This window comes from Athene cunicularia (assembly GCF_003259725.1).
Source record: "Athene cunicularia isolate RWA chromosome 8 unlocalized genomic scaffold, athCun1 chr8_part1, whole genome shotgun sequence".
NCBI lineage: Eukaryota > Metazoa > Chordata > Aves > Strigiformes > Strigidae > Athene > Athene cunicularia.
In genome coordinates this window covers 23550784-23574711 of record NW_020799109.1, presented here as the reverse complement: position 1 = coordinate 23574711, position 23928 = coordinate 23550784, and the positions used below count along the sequence as shown (strand labels likewise).

At 35.4% G+C, this 23928-nt stretch overlaps 1 protein-coding gene across 2 annotated transcripts in view; it reads left to right on the top strand.

Moving 5' to 3' along the window:
- Window positions 1-23928, top strand: part of VAV3 (vav guanine nucleotide exchange factor 3) — a 143270-nt gene that overhangs the window by 37300 nt on the left and 82042 nt on the right. For both annotated transcript variants that reach the window (XM_026854234.1, XM_026854233.1), the window contains exons 6-15: window positions 3749-3841; window positions 3941-4009; window positions 7150-7253; window positions 9378-9477; window positions 10036-10131; window positions 11791-11859; window positions 14379-14465; window positions 14916-15001; window positions 15366-15498; window positions 15834-15943. In XM_026854234.1, the coding sequence (XP_026710035.1) occupies window positions 3749-3841; window positions 3941-4009; window positions 7150-7253; window positions 9378-9477; window positions 10036-10131; window positions 11791-11859; window positions 14379-14465; window positions 14916-15001; window positions 15366-15498; window positions 15834-15943 (947 nt within the window). The remainder of the gene's footprint in view (window positions 1-3748; window positions 3842-3940; window positions 4010-7149; window positions 7254-9377; window positions 9478-10035; window positions 10132-11790; window positions 11860-14378; window positions 14466-14915; window positions 15002-15365; window positions 15499-15833; window positions 15944-23928) is intronic.

Sequence of the window (23928 nt, the reverse complement as noted above, 5' to 3'; positions counted from 1 at the left end):
GAGCAATTATATTAACAGGTTACCTCGAAGTGTCCTACTTCCAAAATTAAATTTATAATATTTTGAAATGCTGTTGTTTCAGCCATAATTTGGACAATTAATCTAACAAGGACAACTGATAATTGTTTTATACCAATGAATTTCCTGCTTAATCAACTATGTATTAGATTGGTCTTACTGAGAATGGGATAAGTAGCTTATAAAGGTACCATGGTCAGCTTTCAAAACAGTCTTAAAAAAAATCTAAACTTAGGCAATAAAATTTACTTGCTAATTGGGAGAATCCCTGATGTACTTGTCTGCCCTTCCTCAAGAGACGTGCTTTCTGATCTGGAAAAAATTAGTCTGTGGCCATGACAGGATATGTTTTTTAGGACAAGTTGTTTTCTTCCTTTGTATTGACATGAAGGTATGTTACACTTCCTGTTGTCTTAGGTTGGAAACTTGTTATACTTTTCCATGTTGCTTTTTAGTAATATAGCTACATGAAGAAGTGAGAAATTCTGAAGATCTTTTGTGGTGGTGTGGGGTTTTTTTTGTTTTGGCTTTTTTTTTTTTTATTTTTTACCTTGTGTATCTTTTCAGTACAAGTATAGGAGATAGCTAATGCATTTTGTGTTCTCTGCTTTTACAGTGATTCCCCAAAGTTACTACCATCTTGTCTTGGGAAGATTACTGCCTTGTTTAATCTATTGTTTGAGTATAACAATATTATTTTCAAGCCTGGTTTTCTGTTAATACAAAGTCCTCCAGGTAATGCATGTAAACCAAGGATGAGATAAGCAGAAATTTGTGTTAGTTTTTCACATTTCGCTTAGTTTTATTTACCTCCTAAAGTTTAGGTTATTCAATGAAAGTCAAATGAGTTGAAAAAACATTTTTACGTCTAATGAAGTCACATTCACTTGAAGGCAGGATGTTTTAGAAAAGTGTTTGAATCATAGGAAATCTTTACTGTGATCTTGTTTTGAGTTTTTATATTATACTGAAACTCAAAGTGCGTTAAGTTCTGGGTTTCACAAGTGTGGGTGGTGGGTTTTTTTTCCTTCAACCGTAACAGTTGGTAATCTCTGGCAGTTGGTAGTGTATAAACTTTCTCTGATTCTTTCTTTCCTGTTGCAAATGTCACTCTTGCATATCGGTATTTCTAGCAAATGATTAATATAGCCATTGGAACTCTCATGTTCCACTTTTACTTGCGTTTTAGCCTAGATAATTCATATTGAATAGACTCATATTTGTTTCTTATAGAAAGTAAATGAAAATTGAAAACATGGTACAGCAAAATATTTTTTCCACAACCTGTAATGAACGGAAAGATTACAGTTGTTTTGCTGTGACAGCTTTCTTGAATATGGCAATTATTTCTGGTTCATGATAATTTCCTCTCAGGTTTATAAATACCCTGCATTCTAACATGACAATTTTGTGCAAGTATTTCATTTTAACCCTATGTGAGAATTTCTTGCATATGAAAACACTAGCACAGGAAAAACTTCAAGTAGATTTTTAGAAGAACCCAATACTTTTCAGAGTCTCCAATAGCAGTGTGTTCCCCTCATCCTTGATTTATTGTCATTAGCTAGTGAAGTAAACTGTTCTGCTAAATTTTCTCTAGCGGTAGTGACCTTCAAAAGCAATTTTTCTCACGTACTGGTAATCACACATTACTTCTTATTTTCTTTCTCCTTTTGTTTGTTGCACTCAAATTCTAGGAATTTGTGGTACAGATAGAAAGTTGATATGTTAATTTCTGCCAAAAGTGCCTATGTATGCAAATGATCTGTTTAGGCTAGGTGAGCACAAAATTGAAGTGAATCATTTTAAGTGGAATTCCAGGATTTTGTTTGCATTGTTCATAAGAGAGTTGGTGAATGATAAACTCCCACATTTTGCAAATGGATATAAACTTGCATTGGGTACAATTTCTGTATTGGTGCAAATACTGCAAGCAATTTGAACAGTATTGACCTCATAAAGGTAAAGGTGGAAAATAACTAAAAGCCTGAATAATGTCAAAATCTAACATTTACTGAGATTTACTGACTATGGCTAGCTGTGACAGTGCTTGCTTCCCCCTGCCAAAGAATTTGGGAATTAATGATAGATTTTGCAATGACGCTGATCATCAGATGATGTTCATAAAGTACGTTTCTGCTGATAATGACAGACTATTTTTGCTAAATGGTCACTTCTGTCTGCAGCTGATAAGGATGGCACTTTAATGTATGTTGTGGGAAAATTAATGACTGCACAAACTGGATTTTAAAGAATAATTTCTGAGATAAGGCAGCACCTTGTAGATGAGAATGAGAAGCAGTGTTCTGGTTGCAGGAGCTGCTTATAGAGTCATATGGAGACAGAGAGAAGGATAAAGGAGAGAGGCCAAAACAGAAGTGTGAACAGTTATGAAGCTTTATGTGCCTGTACGATTTTCCACTTGGCATCTAGTTTAGGTGGTAGGAATACATTTTCCAGTCTTCATAGGTGGCCAAGCAATATCATAGGAGTTTTATGTGTCTCATGGGTGGTTTAAGTGTGGCTTGCTGTTTGCTGTGGCATGCTTAGCAGGTGTGTCAAGTAGACTGATAGCAGGGAGATGTACTAAGAGCTAATTGTTAAAAATTCAGTCTAGAAGTTTTGCTATTTCTGGAGGAGAAGTCCTTTGTTCAAAAGCTGAAAGTTTTTTTTTCTGAACGGAAAGAACTGTAGTATGAAATTTCTAGTCCTGACACTATATTTGAGTAACATCTAGTCATCAGGTCCATTATGTTCAGTAAGTGGATTCCATACACTGGGTGAAAAAAAGGTAAGATACAGTCAAAGATATGCTGAAGGATGCCTTGGAAGTATGTTACAAACTGATGAATAGGTTTCAGAAATGATGTAATAGTACTATTACTTCTTAAGCCACTGCTTATTGTTGGTTTTGGAGAAAACGTTTTTGATCAATTATTGCTTTTAATTGTAGGAGTCTATCCAGTTTCTGTGTCAGGTCTCCAAGATGTTTTAGGTCTTGCTTGACATGAATGCTTCCATACCTTCTTCTGGGTACTTATGCTTTTATTTGAAATCAGATTTGCAAGTTATTGAAGCTGTAATGCTGTAAACCTGATCTTCAGTAAGAGCGCTTGTAAACTATTTTAATAGAATCCTGTGCTCATAATTACTTCAATTTCCTATGAGTTTACATGGCAAAATCCCAGGGTCTCATTGAAGACACACGTATACATAAGCAAAAGCTAAACTTAGAGGTCACTCCATTTCCTGATTTGAGGACATAGTCATATTGTGTCTGAAGAGAAAGCTCCCATTGAGAACTAAAAGGGAAAAACTGTAAATAAGTGCAGGGATTAGACCAAATCCAGTATTTATGGCAATGTAAAGGTACTCACATGATTTAGCCCCATTAAGTTTAATGGAATTATTAACTGCTGAGTATTTTAAGTAAGGTTTCTCAGTCCAGATGTAAATTAAATGTGACCTTTATCTCAGCTTTTGAAGTACATGCAGAGAGTTCAGCGTTTTATGTCTAAACATTAATTTTTCATAATATTTTTTGTTGCTGAATTTCAGAAAAACTTTTTAAAGTCATCAGCTAATTGAACATTGAAATGTTCTTGGTTATTGCTATCATCTTTGGAAGCTTCAGGAAGCAGTTATCCTAATTGCTTAATTCTAAACAAATACATTTGTTATCCATTAGGTGCCTGTTAATGACTCAAACTTGACTCCATTGTAATTGCAGAAATATACTGAAAATGACATAAGAAGCTGTTGTCTTGCTGAAATAAAGCAAACTGAAGAGAAATACACTGAAACTCTGGAATCGATAGAGAAAGTAAGATACTACTTATAGAATTGTAACATGTATTTTTATAACAGTCTAGAAAATACAATGGCATAGTTGATGTATGTATACTTTTTTTTTTCCTTGTAGTTTTTCATGGTGCCATTGAAAAGGTTTCTGTCAGCATCAGAGTTTGAGACAGTTTTCATCAACATTCCTGTAAGTAATCACATATTTAATGAACAGATATTAGATTCATAGCTGGTTGTGATCTATTTGTGTGGTGTGTTACTGCACAAAATTTTTGTTCGAAATAAGGTGCACAATGCATTTATATAGATGGTAGGTTAGTTGATAAAAAAAGAATGTGCATGCTTTTTTTTTTTTCTGCTTGAGAGAATAGGATAAGAGAAATAATGTTATTATGTCAGATAGTGAATGGTTATAAAGTGGAGTATCTTAGAAGCTAATAATTTATAGAAGATGGGTTATCTTCTAATATATACTGGTATTTTAATGATAGTACATAGTTGTGACTATTAGGTTGCCTACCACTGTATGCTGAGTGGTGCTTTCATGAGGATTTCTATAGCTACTCTGCAAATCCTTGTATCTACCCTGGCTCTGTCATCATTGAAGACATTTTAAAATTAAGATAACTTGCAGCTTGGAATCAGAATATGACACTGTAAAGGATGAAAGAAATCCTCTGTGAAATATCTAGGAGACCTCTTTATCTGACTGAAATCTTAAAGGTTTCTGTGATTATTATTACTTTGTTCCATTTATTTCTGGCCTAATCATAATAGTATGTCAATTTACATATATCTTTAGTTGATGTAAGTATTCAGCAGATGTCTTTATCTGACTTTAAAGGAAGACATCAGACATAATCTGAAACCTCTCTCAACACAGACAAATGAAAGTAGTGTTCTTCTATGAGGCACGCTGTAAAGAAAGGGTCCCCAGTGTGGGCCATGGGTCATATCAAATCTTTCTTGCCTGTAAAAGATCACCTCTGTTTTGGCCATCTCTGACATGTCCCACAGGCTCTCAGGGCTGTAGGAGGTGGTGTTGAGGATTTTTTTTATTCTGTGGGAACCTGGTCTATAAGAATGTTTTAGTTGCTGTTCCAGCACCATCCTGACAGAAGCTCAATTATGACAGTTACTACACTGATGATGATATCTGACCACTTGCCATAGTTGCACTGTTATTAAATTGTTCACCCTGATTGTCAAATGCTGTAATTTCCTTCTCTTTGAATATTAGTCCAAAATACTGCCACAGATTTCAGTAACCTACTTGCTCTCTTGAAGTATGTCAGCTGCCTGTAGAGGCCCTTTTGCTTTTGAAAAAGAATTTATTTTCTGCCCTACATTAATGTTTCTTATTCATTACAAAGAAGGCCCTAATGTGTCTGTCCTACCTGAGTTGCTGTAAACCTGTTTCCTAAGGCTCCATGTGCATAGGCATATTGATTTCTGTGCATTGAAAACCCTCAAGTCAACCAACGTGAAACACTGCACAGGGGTATAAAAAGGGCTTACATGCTGTAAGCACAAACTGAGAGGTCAGCCTACTCACTACTCATTAAAGATATGTAATGAGATCAGAAAAGAGAAGTAAAAAAAACAAAACTTGTTCATTCAAAAATATGAAAATGCATAGTAAACTGTTATATTTAGGTTGTTTTACTTGGTTTCTCATTATCAGCGTTCAGTATTCTGCTGTTACAAGGTGGTGCTTATTTCTGACTCCAGTAACATTTCATAGTCATCCAAAAACATTAAAAGGAATATAGGGCTTGCCTAAGCCAAAAATACATGCAAAAGCTTTGTCCGCTCAGACCTTGTCTCTGTGGCAGTTCCTCAGCAGGAAGGCTGGAGGGCAGTGGAAGCTTGTTTTAAACTAAAAATAGCTGTTACACAGAGCTCTACAGCAAACTGTGATGTGGAGAACAGAATGGATTTGCCTCTGTTAAAGGGCTGTGGTGAGGGGTCGGTGCTTTAGGGTGATGCTATATTCCCTGTATAAACTTTGAAAGATGCTTGCTGGACAAAATCGTCTGCTGATGTCAAAATATATTTTATTTTTAAGAAAAGAAAAACAAAAAAACAGGTGTCCCAAACTACTCACCAGTCTAAAGAGTGTGCCTTTCATTAGGGCTCAGATTTCAAAGTTCTGTCCTATAAAATGTATGTATGGCTCTATATTTGGGTGTGTCTATGCATATATATGTACATATGTATGCATTTGTATGTTTATCTGTCTATATATGTGTGCACACATATATAGATGCGTTCATATGTACACTATGCATGCATTTGAATTGCAATGTACATATGGACATACAGGGAGAGAGAGATGGAAGCACATATAATGGATACTGAAGCGTTGGAACTTGCATTAACTTCTAACAATGTTAACATCAGCTTAATTTAAAATTTGACTCGGAATTTGAGATAGCAGCTCAGAAAGACACTTTGTCCCCTTAGCATGAAGCTGTTTTTCAGGGGTGTTGCTTAGTTGAGTCCCTGTGCACTCCTGAGAAAATGTGCTCTAATACATTAATTGGGAAGCATTTCTATAATAATGTCTTTGTCTGCTGCAACTTAAGATTTTGAGGGTATGGCACTAGAATTGCTAGCAACTGAATTTGATCTGTTTCAAGTTTTTGCTCCCTCACCTGTGATGTGATTGACTTTGTGTATACTCTTGCTTTTCATCACTGTGAAGTGAAATGTTTTCACTTAGTTCACAACTCAATATTTTGTATTATTTTTGTAGTATATAACTTACTGCACTAGTATTAAGGCGGATGTAATTTCCTTACAGTTGTTTACAAGTTTTTGTATAATAGTGAACAAATAAGGTGAGTTGCTACTATACTCAGGGAGCAAATCTTTCTGCAATATTCTTGCCTTTCAGCCATTCATTGCCTGCTGTATTGGGAAACTCATTATGATTGCAGTTAACTTAGCACTAGAACATCACTAATTGACCAATGTAATGTACAAAACTAATTTTTCACAGCTCAGGGACATGAATCATTACTTTATCTTGTCACTAAAGCATTTAGTTGACTTGCTTAATTTTAAAATTATCATTATAAAATGAAGATGAATTAACAGTGCACGTTCCAAGCTAGAATAAATTAGCTGCTAATAGGTAGTTCAGTTTTTCTTGTTGCAATATATGGAAGACGTGGCAAACCTTGAAATTAGGTTCTACTCTCAAATAATCTGTTTTCCAATTTATTGAAATTAATAGATCTAACATGAAATAATTTATTTTTATATTCATAGTTTTGAATCATTCTGTTTTTAAAAACCTTTCCCTCTATTACTGTTTTTAAGGATTTGGTGAAAATTCACCGAAATCTAACACAGGACATCAATGATTCCATTGTTAACAAAAATGATCAGAACCTCTATCAAATTTTTATTAACTACAAGGAAAGGTAAGATTTATGGACTTTTACTAATTGTGATAATCTATGCCTAGTTTAGTATTCTACCGTGGTTTTGCTTGAGTATTTCTGAAACAGGATTGAATTTGATGTCAGTATACTTACTAAGCTAGTATTTGGTGTTTTGAGCCTGAAAGTCAAAATGTAACCTATTGCTGAATGAGCCTTTCTCTTCTTACCCCCTGTTTTGACAATATTATTACATAGACAGGCAACATCTGTATTTTGAACAAAACTTAAATAGCTTATTTTGCACAGCATTTTTTAAATGCAAATAATCCCAGGTATTTTATAGTGTGTACCTGTATTGTTTAACAGATAAAATGTTATAAAAAGGGAAGAAGGAGCAAAATAAGTGCAAAATCCTGGCATTGAAATGAATGGAGTTTTGCTACTGACATCAGTAGAGTTAGGGTTTTATTCAGGAAGTGACCTTTGGCAATACCCTTACATATTATGGCTATTCTACATTCATGGAAATGGAAGAGGTCATAACTTGAAAGAAGAGAAAGAAGGTGTAAAATCAAAGAGACTAGGTTCTTACCCTGCCCTGCTGTCAAAGGTGTGACAATAAAGCAAACATGCTCTACCTTCTAACTGTGAAAAACAGCCAAGCTGATAACAGGATAGCTGTGGCAACATGCCATGCCCTGTAGGCTAATTGCCAATTTTTACCTACCTTTTCAGATTTTTTTTTTCTGCCAGCACTGAACAGCTGTTGGACTGTATAGATGAACTTACGTGCCTGTGATACTTAGCTGAAAAACACTTGTACTGTGGGCTACAGTGCTGACCTGCCTTGAAGTAACCCTTGGGTTGTGGTTAAAAATTAGTTCCTTCTGGGATGGGAGCAGGAAAGACCTGTGGGAGCTAATTGGATTTGCTTGAGGGTGATGAGGAAGGAGGATTGTTGCAGTAATAACAGGCTTGTGTGAAATTGGACAGCACCATCTGGAAAATGTTAGACAGGAGAGTTGTTTTCTGAGGGAGGAGGGTGTCCCAGACTGCCCATAAACAGTTTTTTCTTCAGAGACTCTCTGTCTCAGCTTTTATGTTGGAGCAGGACATAGTTATTTCCCAGGCTGTTAGACTTTCTGCTGCTATGGAAGGGAATTAGGGGACAATAAGTTGTTCTAGAAAATGCTTATCTTTCAAAAGTAGTTCTGAAATTTGTGCTAAGAGGGCAACAAAGGACAAGGAGAAGAAACCCCAAGTTTATATTATACAAAAAGGAAACAGATGGAGGTAGACTCAATGGCTTAACCATGTAGTGATTAAAAGTAATCAGAAGTGGTAAGTCTTAAAACAGTATAATTGCTTTAATTGTGAAACAAGATTTTTTTAAAAAAGAAAATAATTGTAGAGATTAGGCAAGAGAAAAAGAAATTTAGGAGATCCCAATATAAAGCTCGTGGAACCCCTAAAAAAGGGATTTGAAGCATACAGAAGGAGTCACCTCAAGAAATATGTGAAAAGATGAAAGGAAACAGCACTCCTTGCAATGGAACTAGCAGAAAGAAGCACTCCAAACAGGGGCAAGAGACTCCCATCATAACATCAGCCTCCTTCAAGAAGCATTGCTGCCCTTGACAAATATTCAACTATTGAAAATTTCTCGAGTTTTAATATGCTATTGTTTTGATCTGAGAGCTCGCAGGTTATAACCTGGTAGAAGCTGTTTGAGATGGATCAGTTTGGGTAACCTACAAGTTCTTTAAAGGATAGCTGTAATTAATCCTGTTAAGCCTGTATTACAGAATTTATTCATTACAACCTTAAAAATCTAAAGTGTTGTAATACTACAGACTGTTGCTCTGTTAAACAGCAGTTACGCTGCTTTTTAATGAGTCCTGTATTTATCAGAACATATGCATGTGAATATTAAGGAAATTGCAGTGATTTTATGGCATTTTCAAGGTAGATCAAAACTGTGTTCTCCTGAATATTCTTCCATGTGTTCTTATTGAAGTCTGTGCCTAAATCCTATCCTTGCTTATTTAGGCACTGCTCCTTTTGAAAATAGGATTGTTGACAATGTATTTGTGAAAAATGATCAAGGATTGTTCTTAAATAAGCAAATGTTCCTTTTATTCTTCATCTCTTGCTTTGATTTAGATTGGTTATTTATGGACAGTACTGCAGTCAAGTGGAGATAGCGATATCATGCTTAGACAACATCTCTAAGACAAAAGAAGATGTTAAATTGAAGTTAGAGGTATCAGTATTTTTTAACATGTATACATACATGTATATATAACCCCCCCCTCCCCCCACGTGTTTCTATGAATATGTCCTGCTTTCATCCAAGTCAAAAACTTCTTGATGAAAAACTATCTGGATTGGTAAGTGAATGTGTTTCTCTTCCTTTTAATTGTTTTTGGAGCCTCTGATCAAATGAATATGTGAGCTGTTGCGATATGCATTCTGACGCTGAAGTGAATGGAGTTTTGTCACTGAGATAAGTAGGGTTAAGGTTTTTTTTTTCCGTAAGTGATCATTTGTGATACCCTTCTGTTTATTGTGACATCTCAGCCGAGAACACACAATTGCAGAATCACTCAGGTTGGGAGGTACCTCTAGACTGAAGCCCTGGTCCCACAGCATCACAGGGCTTGCTGTCTGCCATGACCCATGGATCATTCATTTTGTTGATATTCTTTATCTCAAGCTTAATATAGCTGCTTGGTGCATATATCACTAAATTTTCATATATATCACTTGAATATTTTGAATTTTAACTCTGTTTTTTATTTTTTTTTCGGCTTTGAACTAGGAATGTTCCAAGAGGGCAAATAATGGGAAATTTACATTGCGGGATCTTTTAGTGGTTCCAATGCAGAGAGTGCTAAAATATCACCTACTGCTCCAGGTAATTTATTTTTTAAATTTAAGGGGGCTGAGAGCAAAACTGTGATTGTTTATCATCAATGAATTGTAAGAATAAGAGCTAAAGGTCTTTATCAAAGGAGAGGTGATTGACTTTTCCATAGATACAAGGATGATTTGTTACAAAATAAAATCCAGTCAAGTGCAAGTTTTCTTACAGAGACCATTCCTCAGAAGCATATCTGGGAGAAAAAAAAAAAGAGTACACCACAATTGTTTCCTCAATATCTGAACCTTTTGTTCTTGGTATGTTTAAAATTGTTAGTAATGCCAAACTATAATCGTGGTACTTTGAAAGAAGAACCATTACCCCCCAAAAGAGGAAGATGAACCATACTTATGGCATACTTTTAAGATGCTTCTTTGTCGTCATAGATTACAATAAAGCCATATTTATTTTGAAATGCTTCTTGTTATAACCCACAGAGCATTAGCTTTTGCAGTTAGTCCTGTAATAAGGGTGGAGAGTCTTATAAATTTAATTTGATAGCTGTGCCAGGAGACTCGTTAGTTCAGCTGCAAAGAAATATATTACTATATTAGATTGTCAACCCTGCTGATGCTTGTAAAATGTCATTTTAAAAAGATGTACTGCTTGTATGTGAAGCATAATTTTGACTCAGCAGAGCAACATACATTTTATAATGTTAAATTTTTGAAATATTTCTATGAATCATCAATGTTTTGATCATTGGAAAATTGGAAAGAAACAAAATGAATGGTACAACTGCTTTTGAAAAAAAACTTCTGAGATCTGACTCATGATTTTATAGTCAATCTGAATATTATGAAAAGGTGATATACAATATGTCACTATGCTCTGTGTGACACTGTAGTTAAAAGAAAGAAATATTTTACAGGCTTTGAAAGAAAAAAATCCAGCAAATTATTAGGATTATAATGTGAAGCATAAATACTTATTCCTTCATTTCCTATGATTTTATCAAGTAGTTATGTTAACTGAAATGTATAAATCTCTTCCAAATTATAAAGAAGAAAGAACCTCTTTCCCCAAGAGGTTATTTTTCACTTCATAAAACCCAAAAAAGCCCCTTTATTTTCCATATGGGAAGTGGCTAAAAACTTTAAATAAACATCTACATTTGATTTAAATATGCCTTCTGAGTCAGCTTTATCTTAGGCATAATGAGACAATGACTTCTCTTAAGCAGTGCACAGTTTAGCTGAGATTTTATTGCAAGTGTACATCCCTCTCTGCAGACAAGTGCATGCTTTGGAATGGGATGGTCTACTGTATAGTCATGTGCATACGAACTCAAGTGTTTACCTGTGCTTTCAGCATGCACATACAGTAATGGTCTGATTTGGCAAGTTTTAAGTGCTAGACAGACCAAATTAGCTTTTAGTGATGGTTGATTGTCAGATAAGGTCAGTGTTTAAGCTATACAGCAGTGGTTCTCAAACACTTGCCAATTATCTATTTGCAGTAGTCTTCACTCAGTTATAGGGTGCTCAGTATGGGGATGAAAATGTGACTTATTGAGTTGTGTTTTCTAGTTTTGTTTTCTTCCTTGTTTTTGGGGGAGTGGGGTGTGGTGGTGCAGTGGGGTATGAGCAATGACAAGTTCAATTTATAAACTGACAAACAGTGGGTGAAAATTTTTAACTGCTCTGTCCACAGGAGCTGGTAAAGCACACTACTGAGCCCATGGAGAAGGCAAATCTAAAACTGGCACTTGATGCAATGAAGGTAAGTATTCGTGGCAATGAAGTATTTCTGTCTTTGCTGGCAGTTAAAATGGTAGCTCAGAACTATATTTCCTAGAGGAGATAATGTTATTCACAGCAGATCAAACATGTTTTTACAGGTCACTCTGACCTTTGTGAGTATGTCGGGGCAAGTATGTAGTTGAGGGCTTTGCCCAAGTCTGGGAAACAAGTTCAGTAGTTTTCTGAAGTGGAGAGTTTATGAAATGGAACTTCCTTATTTCAGTTTACTTCTACATAATTTTGCTGTCATGAGATGAAAATCAGGTGTTTCAGTAATGTCAGTCTCATATCCAAAATATAGAAATATTTCTACTACTGTAAGTCAATTCTAATCCAGGTCAGTAGTTTCCCAGTGAGATGTAGACAGTTACCTTTCTTTACAAAACTTTTTTCCTGTCCTTGTAATATGATCTCTGTGGCTTTACCTTTGAAAGCAGTAGTGTCTTTCTGGAGGTAAAGTATCTCTTGCTGTATATTCACCTGCACGTGGTACAAATGCTTTACAGAATAGCTTTCCTGACTTACGTATGAGGTAATAGATGGTGTGTTCCTCTGCACAGCTTCAGAAATGAAGGAGAGTTCTGCTTCAGTTGATTTCATGGCATGGATTGTGACATTCATGCACTAGAATTGTGAAATTTTTTTCTATACTTTGTGGGGAAAGTGGGAAAGAAGCCAACACTGCATAGGTCATATCTCCTTCTGTTGTAACCTGTATGGTTCACAGAAGATGCTGAAGTCAGACTAAGTTAGTTTTGGGTCACACAGCTGTGTCATATTGTGTGACTGTCTTGAATGCCTGGAATACAGACCAGCTCACAAAGGAGATTTTTATTTCCCTTTCTTTGTCATCTGTTTTTGTGCAGTAAATGCAGAGAGCGCCACCATAATTTCCTAAATTTTGCCTGAAATTCCTAAATTATGCCTGAAATGGGATGGCACAGTGTTGCTTCCATCTAGTGGCAAGCCATGCATCCTGGCTGCTGCAGATTGGCTAGGAAAATAACCCTGTTTTTTTTATTCCTTCCAGCCCCCACTTTCTCCTTGCCCATTTGCTGGCTTCATTGTTTTTGGTGGCTGTTGGACTGAAAGTAAAAGACCAATTAAGAAATCTTTTGCCAGAGTGGCTGTGGCAGTTACATGCTAGCTGGCAGGACATAGCCTGCCAATTAAAAAACTCCCTCAAACCACCCCTCACACCCTGCCCTTCCAACTCACCAAAAAAATCCAGGTATGATCATCTCTCCTTAAGACTGCAGAATTGTTTTCTTCATGATTTACTGTATCCTCTTACAATAGTCTCTGCCAGTATAGTAGAAGTAACTACAGCATTGGTATGTTGCTTCTAAAAACACTGGCACATCTGATCAAAAATAACATGTCTTTGGAAAAACTGCCAGCAAAGTGGTACTGCCCCTCAAGAAAGAAAATTCTAGGAAGGTTTATGCTGTCAGATTTCTCTTAGTAGCGAGAAAACAAGGTTATTTAATTTCTACACTAACTCTTTTAAGACTGATGTGAATGTGTCCTGCACAGATTCAGTTGGGAAGTTAGCGTATTGATTGCAGATACTTTTAGATTCTGATTAAAAAGGTCTTACGAAGATGTATCTTTCTTCCACCCTCCAAATTTGTGACCATATTCAAGGGATACCATAAAAGCAAGCTGTGAAGTTCAGAATGCCTTTTCCAACTACTGCTTTCAGCATCCCTGACCTTACCAATTGCCACTCCTGCTCACTCCTCACCTCTAGCCATAAACAGAGAAGCTCCAGAAATTGTTACTATTACTCAAGCATGTTCAGATCATTTTAAAGGCTTTAGTGAAATGTATACAGCACATGTTCTGGTAAAGGGGACAATAATGATCTCAACCTCTGACTTCAGGTAGTATATCCCATTAAAAGCCCCTTTTAGAATTTGCTGTGTCATGCATTCTTTCTGCTGTGCAACAGTAAGAGCAAGATACCACTACTGGGGCAGTAGCTTCTTCTTTCCTAATAAGCACCCAGGCTTATGATACGTTTACACCTTATGTGCTGCTTTCAAGCTGCCTTACATACATTTTCTACTATATGCTCTATTCAGCTTCTGTCTTATTCTCAGATATTGGATGTTGTTGACTGCTTTTTTTGGCAGTGTGCTGCATAAATTGCATTTCCATTTTTAATTTTGAAAACAAGACATTAATGAAATTCAGAAAAAATCAGCCCTTTTTTACAATTTATTATGTGTTTCCTTCTTTCTTGCTACTAAATTTGTATTTCAAAAGATATGATGAAGAAAATGGTAAATATTATTGAAGATATATAGAGGCTTTTTTCTTTCTTTAGTTAGATACACATATTGATAATTCGAGAACCTTAAAGGTAACTTTTTTAAAAAACAATATGAAATAGGCAGATAAGACGAAATTAGAGATAAATTTGCCAAATAATGTATTAAAATAATCTGTTATGGAAAAGATTTTTTTCCCTCCCTTTTTCTGTTGATGCTCTAGGACTTGGCTCAATATGTAAATGAAGTAAAGAGAGATAACGAAACACTCCGTGAAATTAGACAGTTTCAACTGTCAATAGAGAATCTGGTACGTGATATTTTTCATAAATACAGTTATTAAATCACTTTTGAACAAATATATTGATAGATGGATTTTTTTCCTCATTTCATATGAAATTATAGTACCCTTGGTATGTTTAAGTATGCTATGATTGGTTTAGAATGACATGAATATTTAAGTACAGAAATCTCTGCTATTTTGGGGGTCTGTTCAGTTAAATTATATTTGCAGAGTTAAAGGTTTGTATTTGTACAATGACTCAGGTCTTTCTGTAATGGAAATATTTTCCCATTTGGAGACAAAAATGGAATGGGTTGACTTGTTACTTTATTTAGTTTAGATGATAATGAGGAAAAGGTGTTTTCAGGCCTGAAAAGTCCTTTTTTGGGGTAAAAGGTATGAGTGGTCTAACATTTGAATGTGTTGTTATCTTGAAATTTTTGCTATATTGAATCATACATATTACTTCTGTTGCAGAATCATTCCCTCTTACAGTATGGAAGACCTCAAGGTGATGGGGAAATAAGGATAACTACATTAGACAAACGTGCGAGGCAAGACAGGTGATGGCATAACTTCTGGTGTTTGCTGTTAAAAAGCCTGTAAAACTCTCTTTTTAGATTTGAGGTCAGCTCAGTAATTCTTGAGAGTACTGTGCATTCACAGAGCCTGTCCACCATTTTGCATATGAATTTGCAAAGTAATTCATTTGAAGTTAGCTATTATGACATCATCTAAGATCACCTAAGTCCCTTATAAGTAGTAAGTCTCTAGCAAACCACTACTTTCAGTGTTTTTTTGTTTTGTTATTCAGTAGTTTAGTTGTTCAACTTCAAAATTTTAAGTGCCATGGGAAAAAGTGTGTGAAATAAAGACTTTGGTTGTTGGCTTTCTGGAGTGTTTTTAATCATCTTTATATTTTCATAGGCATATCTTCTTGTTTGATCTAGCTGTAATTGTTTGCAAACGGAGAGGTGATAATTATGAAATGAAGGAAATAATAGATCTTCAGAAATATAAAATCACAAATAACCCCACTACTGATAAAGAAAATAAGAAGGTAAATATTTGTGGCTAAGTCACATAAAATGTGTACTTTTAGCAGCAATTTGAAACATTTGTAGGAGTTCAGAACGTATATACAATTTATTTACAAAGTTTTATATTTTAAATGTCAGCTGAAATGAATATTAAGGAATTTCAACTTTGTTCATTTTGATGTAATTAAAATGTTTGAGCAAATCATTCCTAAGTGAACACAATAAAATGGTCTTTCTGTTCCCAAAATTGGGGAAATAAGGCTCATATAAATATTTTTAAACTTTTTTTTTTTTTCTTTCCTTCTTTTCCTTTCTTTGTAACTGATGACTTTGCATTTTCAATCTTTTAATGCAGTGGTCTTATGGCTTCTACCTCATTCATGTCCAAGGTCAAAATGGTTTAGAAGTTTATTGCAAAACTAAAGACTTGAAGAAAAAATGGCTTGAACAATTTCAGATGGCACTGTAAGTACATTTTAATTAAGGTAGAATCATGTTCATCACCAGTGTAAGGATATCACTTAAATTATGCTGAACTGCTTTCATGTTCAGATTTTTTTGAATTCAGCCTATTTATCTATTTTACTTGACTTCCTGGGAAACAACTGACTGACTGACACCTTCATTAACAGAGTATTTCCCTGAAACTCTTCTTGGAAAAGAAAGAGGGCACTCTAGGCTATGTATTATTTCCTAACTTTGCTGCTTAGTAATACTGTCTTAAGCAACCAGGGGGAAATACTAATTATTTTAGCAAGAAATATATAATAGTGACATTTTTCCTCTCCCATTTAAATTTTGATTAATTGAAATATATTTTTTGAAAGCTGATGCTGATGATTTGAGAGGGGATCCTGGCATCTTTCCTAGTGGCTTTTAACTAATTTATTGTTTAGTATTTGGATCAAGTTGCTTGGCTTATTAAATTTAGTTTCAAAAGACTGATTTCCTTTATATGTTTTTGACTAAAAGAGGAGGTTGCTTTAGATTTCTTGACAAGTTGTTCAGATGCCCCACTGCAGATTACATTATTGCTGTACAGTATGAGCTTTATTTCCATTTCTGATCCTTGTCAGAAAGACAAACATGATTATTGACACCTCAGGTATTCTGATTAAATTTAAAACATATGAACAAGGGAATTGGATTACAGGGCGATGCTTGCTTTATGTTTTTTTTTTAAAAAAAGGTGTGAGGGGGAGTGAGATACTCCTAGCAAAAATAGAGAGATCGCATTAATAAAGATTGTTTTGAATGTGATGGTAAAGGGATATGGATTTGGGAGAAAAGCTATTATGAGCTGATAAGAGTGAAACCTGCTCATAAACTATATATATGTATTTATATTTTTAAAACCTTAGTATGATGAGTGCTAATGATTTAAATTAAATCATAAGGGAGGAAAGCCTGGGCTTGACAAATATTATAAGGCCTGCTTACTAGGGTTCCCAACTTGCTGGTTTTTATTGAAGACAAAAATGACATGTGTTTTGAAAAAAATTCGGGATAGCATAGTGGGGAACGGGAACATTTTTTTGTATGTGGGCAGAAAGCCGAGTACTTTCCCTCTTTCTGTCCCTGTGCTGTCCCTGCTGCACTTCTTGTAATGTCATTATTGATATTTACTTAAATATAGATAAAACATGTATGAAAAGCATGACTAACTCGGATTTATCAGCTGTAGCATTGCAGCTAGTAATTACTCCACAGTTGCCATGTCCCAGTGCACAAAGAAACCTACCAACCAAACCAGAAGTCAGCCAAGGAGCTAAGGAGGGCAGTAAGAGTGTCATGGTTTTTTCTCCAGAATGTATCCTCGGTTCTTCCCAAACATTTTTATGGTTCTGTGCAGGATCCCGCCTCCCACTGCTGTGTGTGGTGAGTGAGTGCAAGCTGCATGTCCATTATGTAGTGTTTAGGCACCAGCCAGCGCTCATGAGCTGTTCATGAGTGTGCCTTTGCGAGAATGGTTAAACTGCTGCCAGTTGCCCTGTGTGAACAGAACAAACGGTACCTGAATGGTTGTCAAGTTAATGTGCTATTCTTTCCTCTTGGGCAGAGGGAGATGATCGTTGAAAATGAGTGGTGGTGTCAGCTTTGTCTTGCATGGATGTTTATCCTTCTCGTAAACCCACACCTCTGTATAACTTCTTCCCGTTAAATGCTGTAACACAGAGGCATGGGAACTGGAGCTGCAGGGTTACTGCAGGTTAGGGCTGAGGTGCAACAGGATATAGTGGCATTATTTGCTTTGGGCAATGCTTTTGCTACCTTTAAACCACTAGGATTGAAAACAACAGGGAGCTTTTATCCTTTCTGAAGTATTTATACCTTTCCCCCAACTCTGTTACACAGATTTGCCTTGACAGCATACTCCCCTCAGCAGCTCTCCCAAAATCCTGGTGTATGTAGTGTTAATTGTAATCTAATGCATACTGAAGCACAAGAATTTGTATTTGGGAATAAACTAAGTGTTTTGAACGAACAATTGGTTGGTCTGATTTGTTGTTTTCATGGGTCTCATTGCCTACTGTGTAGGTTATCTGTTCTAGTGTGATTCTACTCTGTAAAGTAGTCATGATTGAAATTATGCTCTTATCCATCATACTCAATTATAATTACTGCTTCTATGGGCAAAATACTTCTCATTACTTAAAATTTGTACTGAGACTGCAAAAACAGCACAGTTGAAGGGGTGAATTACATTCTTTTTTGATTATCAGAAATGATGTTGTTTACTGAGTTCCAGACAGAAATTTCAATGCAGTTTTGTTGCCTTTAGGATAGCATTCTCTCTGAAGTCAGGTCTGTGTGCGTGTTAATCTAAGAACATGACAACAGAACAAATTAGGATCTTTCTTACTATTTTTAAACTAAGAATTAACCTTGTTGCCACTAGAACAGTTTTACTGGCATAACTATGTTAGCTAGGCTGTAATTTTTTATTTTTATTTTTTAGGAGCTTAGTTGTTTATACCAGTGTATGAACAACAGTGATAATAGTTATATTGCTGAAAAGGCACCTACACTTGACATGCTGGTGTCATTGAGATGAGAATTTGCCTCCGGATAGGGAAGCTTATGTTATTGATGAAGTATGAAATAGAGGAGATCACTGCTTTTCTGGCTGGACTTGGTTTAGCTTTGGAGGGCAGGAATAAATTAGGCAGACTTGATATGGAAAATCTTGAAAGGAAGGAAGGATGAAATCCTGGTGTTATTTCCAGAGTGTTACTTGTCAGATTAGTAAGACTTTCAGTTAGAAAACTAGTTTGACAAAGCTGTGGGAATATTCTACCTCTTAGCCAGCTCTGGTGTTACTGTGGTATGTGGTGAGTTGTTTTGTTGTGAGGGAGGTTGGGAACGATGGGTTACTATTCATATGGCAGTTCTGTTGCTACAGTATGTATTTGCTGCTTTCCTGAGACTGTTGCTTTATTTAGAAAACATATAATACCAAAACACCTCAATTTTTATTTTTTGTAAGAATTTAATGTGTTTTATTCGTGAAGCCTGTTCATACACTACATCCTCATCAGCAATAGTACTGTGGCACAGCTGCACTGAATAATAACCAATCCACAGTGATCTCCACAGTTGAAGCTGGGTCACCTCCCCTCCCTCCTGCACATCCTCCCCCCCCCCTTTTATTTTTAAAAACAAACCCCAAAAAGTTTATTATGTACAACCTTCAAAAACAAAACCAGAAGTTTATTATGTACAGTCTTCAAAATTGCTCATTATTTGGGAGCACAGGATTTTCTAGATGAGAATAAAATGAAGCAGGACACTGGGGCAGCACAGTTAACATTGCAGTCAAGCTCTTGAAGCTGGAACTTTGCTTAGACTAATAAATTTGGTGGCTTCGAGAGGTTTTCATAAAGCCAGCAGGCAGAGACCAGTGCAGGATGTTTTAACAGGACCCATCATATGGCTGAGTTCTCTCTTGGTCTGCCTGTTCCCTCACTGATGTGAAGGGAGGTTTTGCATGCACGGGGGGAGCGTAACTGCTTATTGCCTTGGAAGAGAAGTGATACTTGACAGTGATAGTGGTTAATTTGGGCAGTTGCTATTTTGTTCTCGGAACTCTGTTCATAGTAATGGATGAGCCTATAACTGTATGGGTAAATAAGCACCTTTTAAAAGATAGTACTACAAATACTTTAATGTATTAGACATGGAATGTTTAAATTTAATCTAGCATGCCCAATATAGCATTGGTTTAAATGCAAAGTCATTCCATCTCCAAGATAATATTAATAGAAGTGTACAGCCAAATTACTGCACCAAATTACTCGGCCAAATTAGAGACATCATGTATTAAGTGAAAGTTTGTCAGCAGTGTGATGAAGTGCATAGTTTATTTGCTGTAACTAAGCCATCAAAAACTGAAAAAGTGATTGCAATTGTAAGAGACAATTTTGTTAGATTTTTTAGTCATGTATCCTGTCTGATCTCTTCTCTCCTATATTAAAAACAACCAGAAGAATCAGAACCGATATGTAATGTCTTATAATATACCTACAAATTACATAAAATAATTGATATTTTTCATGTAATTCAGCTTATGTTACAAGGTAGGAGCATTGGTTGGCATTTTCTTTTGTCCCCTTGAAAGCTCTCCTACAGATGCTTTTCTTCTTTTCAACATGCTTATTTTTAAAAATACCTGACTAATATATGTGTCAATGATTTTTTGCTAGCCATTCTTTATTAAAAGAAAAAACTCTTTGAAAGTTGAAGTTGTATGCATGTATATGCCCCAGTTATGGTATTTTGGAACTACTCGGCTAATTATCAGGCTTAATTTCTTATGTGGCAACTGCTTTTCTTGTCATTACTGTGATGAATTTAATTCTCTTATTTTATAAGCTGCTAGAATAAACACTGAAAGAAAATATGTTGATTATTACTACAGCTGTCTCATGTTGACACTAAATGTTTGTTTCCATCCACTAAATATTTCTGTGTAGTTTGTTTATTGATCACAGTAGAGCATGGAGATGGTGTGTTGTCTTCCTCACAGTGGCAGACACCTTTTCCATGAAAGGCCACATATTACATTTTTCCACTGACTCAATATAATATAGGAATCCATTAGTGTAATACAGCATGTAATATCTTCTATTGGTTTGGGCTGAATTTGTCATCATGATGTCTAATTTGCTAATATAATTAAGTCTTTCTCTGGTTTCTCAGTTGTGCTTTGTAATCCACTCTAATAATGGTGGTCAGCAAACCCGGCTTCAGTGTATATTCCTAGATAGGAACATATTACACAGAAATGCAATTTAAAATGTAATCACAGAAGAATTTAGGTTGGAAGGGGTGTGGAGATGGTCTGCTTCAGTCTCCTGCAGGGCTTAGGTTGCTGAGGGCCTTGTCAGCTTGGGTTTTTAGTACTGCTGGATTTCAAGATGCACAGAGACAATATTGCACAGTCTCATGCAACAGTGTTGTAACATGCCTTTTAATTAGGCTTTACTCAACATCTCTTTCACAAACTGAGAAGTACATGAAAACATCTTGCAGGCAGAGGAACAGGCCTTTTAAAAAATGTACTTAGTTAAAATTTCACCTTCAGAAGTACTATGATTGTAGTTTCTGCTTTGACATTGTTACTGCAATTGCAATATTAATGTCACGTCTAATTAGTAATGCCTGAAAAATCAGTGGGAAACACATGATCATTATAATGATTAGTGTATGCATTAATTGCATGGAGTTAATGAATCTGATTGTTTTTTTTTTTTAATATACAAATAAAAGAGATTTCAGACATGAAATGGTTTAGCTTTAATTACACTGTATTTAAGTTTTAGGTCACTACAGAGTTTTTGCAGCCACTTGGGTACAGTCTAATATGTTTTTTGAAAAATTACTGTTTCAGTTAGACATAATTTTACACCCTGTAACTCAAGAGATGTAGAACACATCATCTGTTTGTAAGGAAATAATCCTGAAATTCGTTGATTCTCAAACCTGATAGGTGTGTGTGCGCAACATTTTAGATTAGGCAAGCTATGTAAGTTGTAGATAGAGCTCATTGTTTTTTTAAATTGTAAAGAAAACTAGTACAAGGAACAAGATGGGTGAAAAGTGTTCTCTTGCCTATTATCATACCTGTTTCCAAATTCGGTTTGCAGTCTGTGACTAATGACTTTGGTCAGATTCAGCTCAAACAGATCTATTCCCTCAGATAGTGCATTAATAATGCATATGCATTAAGACTTCTTCTGAGAGAATATTTGAGCTCTGACATATTGAACACTGACATATTAAATTAAAGCTTTCTTATCAGAGCACTTTAAAAGCCTTAGATATCTGTTGCATTTTTCAAATATCTCGCAAAGGTGTTTCACTTACCTCACATAGGTTACCAAAGCAATAAACAAACATGTCTGCCTGGGCTTCTCCATCAATATAAATATTTCAGTACTGCAAAAATGAATGTCAAGTTCATGTCTGTGAAAGCAGAATGGTTGCCTGTTCTTTGCTATGACTCCAGTTGTTTCTGATCAGATGTTGTTCAGGGTTATAAGCAACCATCCACAACATACAGTTATGTAATTTCTTAAGATTATTCCAGACACAGCAAGAGCTGTGTGAAGATTCTGTATGCGATTAAGGGCACGGTGTAAGGACAACATAGAATGTGAAAGCAAAACAGAATTTGTGAAAACAGTGTGTAAATACTTGTAGATGATAAATATACTTTGATGTTATGTCTTCTGGTTCACAAAAATCAAAGATTTCCCAATCCTTGTGTTTTTGGAATTTATCTTATAACATGTGAGGTGTATTACTATGAAAATTAATCAGTGTTTCTTAAAACTCAATGAAATAAATTTGTAGTGACACTACATCATAGAGATAAATACCACCTTTAAATACTGCTTTTTGTGCATGCTGTTAGTTTTTTTTGGTCTTTAAACATGGAATGCTGCATTGTTTCTTTGGCTAGAAGAACAGATATCCTAGCTTCTCCCTGTAAACCAGTGCTACCTCTTTTTCTCAGCAGGTTTAGGTGTTTGGTAATTTACAAGTTTATGACTGTATACATCCTATATTTTTACATTTTTTTACTCCAAAACATAGACATTTGTCTTCAATTAAGTGTAAATATATGATAAAATATTTTAAGCTTACCAAGACAAGCAACTTTGTAAATTTGTATTTGTAAGACTTGGAACTTTCACAAATAAGACTTAGCCAGTGAATATCAAAGTATATAAAGCCTTGATGCTTTTGATTTACAAATGCTGATGTGTGACAGAGCTTTGTTCCTATCAGATAGTGTTTAAAAATGTTATACAGGAGTAGGTTAGCTTGAAGTAGGCCATCTCCCATGCTTTTCAGGGAAGTAGGCTGATAAGAAGGAAAGCCATTATCTTGTTTGAAACAATGCAGTACATTTCCAAAAAGTTAACAAGATCATTTCCTTGATCTCAAAAAAGCCACTCATCATATGATCAAATAAGCAAATTTCCTAGCAAAATCTTAGAAGTTTTGTGTTCTTGATCAAAAGCACAATTTACTTGTGGTATAGTTAATTTAATTATATAACATGTCATCTTGATGGAGATTCTTTGATGTGACAAACCAGAATGTTTGAGTATTAGCATATGGAGAATTGATTGATTGATTAATTTAGTAAATAGCATCTTCAAAGATAATTCTGAAATGGAACAGCCTAGCTAGAACAGACAAAAAGAATCAAGCTGTAATTAATCAGCACTGCTCCTGAGAAGGTAGAAAAGAAGCTGAAAATCATCCTTTGTGAAATGACATTGCCCACCTCTTCACGAGAATACTACCTAAGAATGCCTTTTTCTCTTTTTGCCTTTTACAGTGAATAATAAAATTTTTGTAAAATTGAAAAAACATTATTTATTTGTGGTTTTGTTTCTGCGTTGTTGTTAATTTATTACACAAATGCCTTCTAATTCTATGACCATATTGTATGAAGTGATCAGCTGTAATGGTGATAGTTGCACAGAGCTGAAATGTTTCCTGTGGAAAGAAAGGATAGTGTAAATGTACAGCTAATTCTGCTGTTTGTGATGAACAGGATTCTAAGGGAAGTTTGTTGTATATCAGAGCAGGGAGTGAGGTTGAACATCTCTTGGGACCAACTTTTCATGAAATTCCTCATATGCGATTTGGCTGAAAGCTTTTTGTCTTGACAGCAACATATATGGTTTTCTGTTTCTTAACCTCTGCGGTCTATGTTATTACTTAAAAAATTTGATTGGGTGTCAAATGTTAGCTATATGTTATTGCCTAGTTAAATCTTCCAGAATTTTCTTAGATGCTCAGTACCGGTTCTACTAACTTCAGTTGCTAACTTCAAAGGTGCTTAAAATTTTGAAAAGAAGTCACTTTGGCACAGAACAGAAATTTTAACTTAGGGTGTCTTCATAAATAATTTCTGTTAGCAATTAATAACT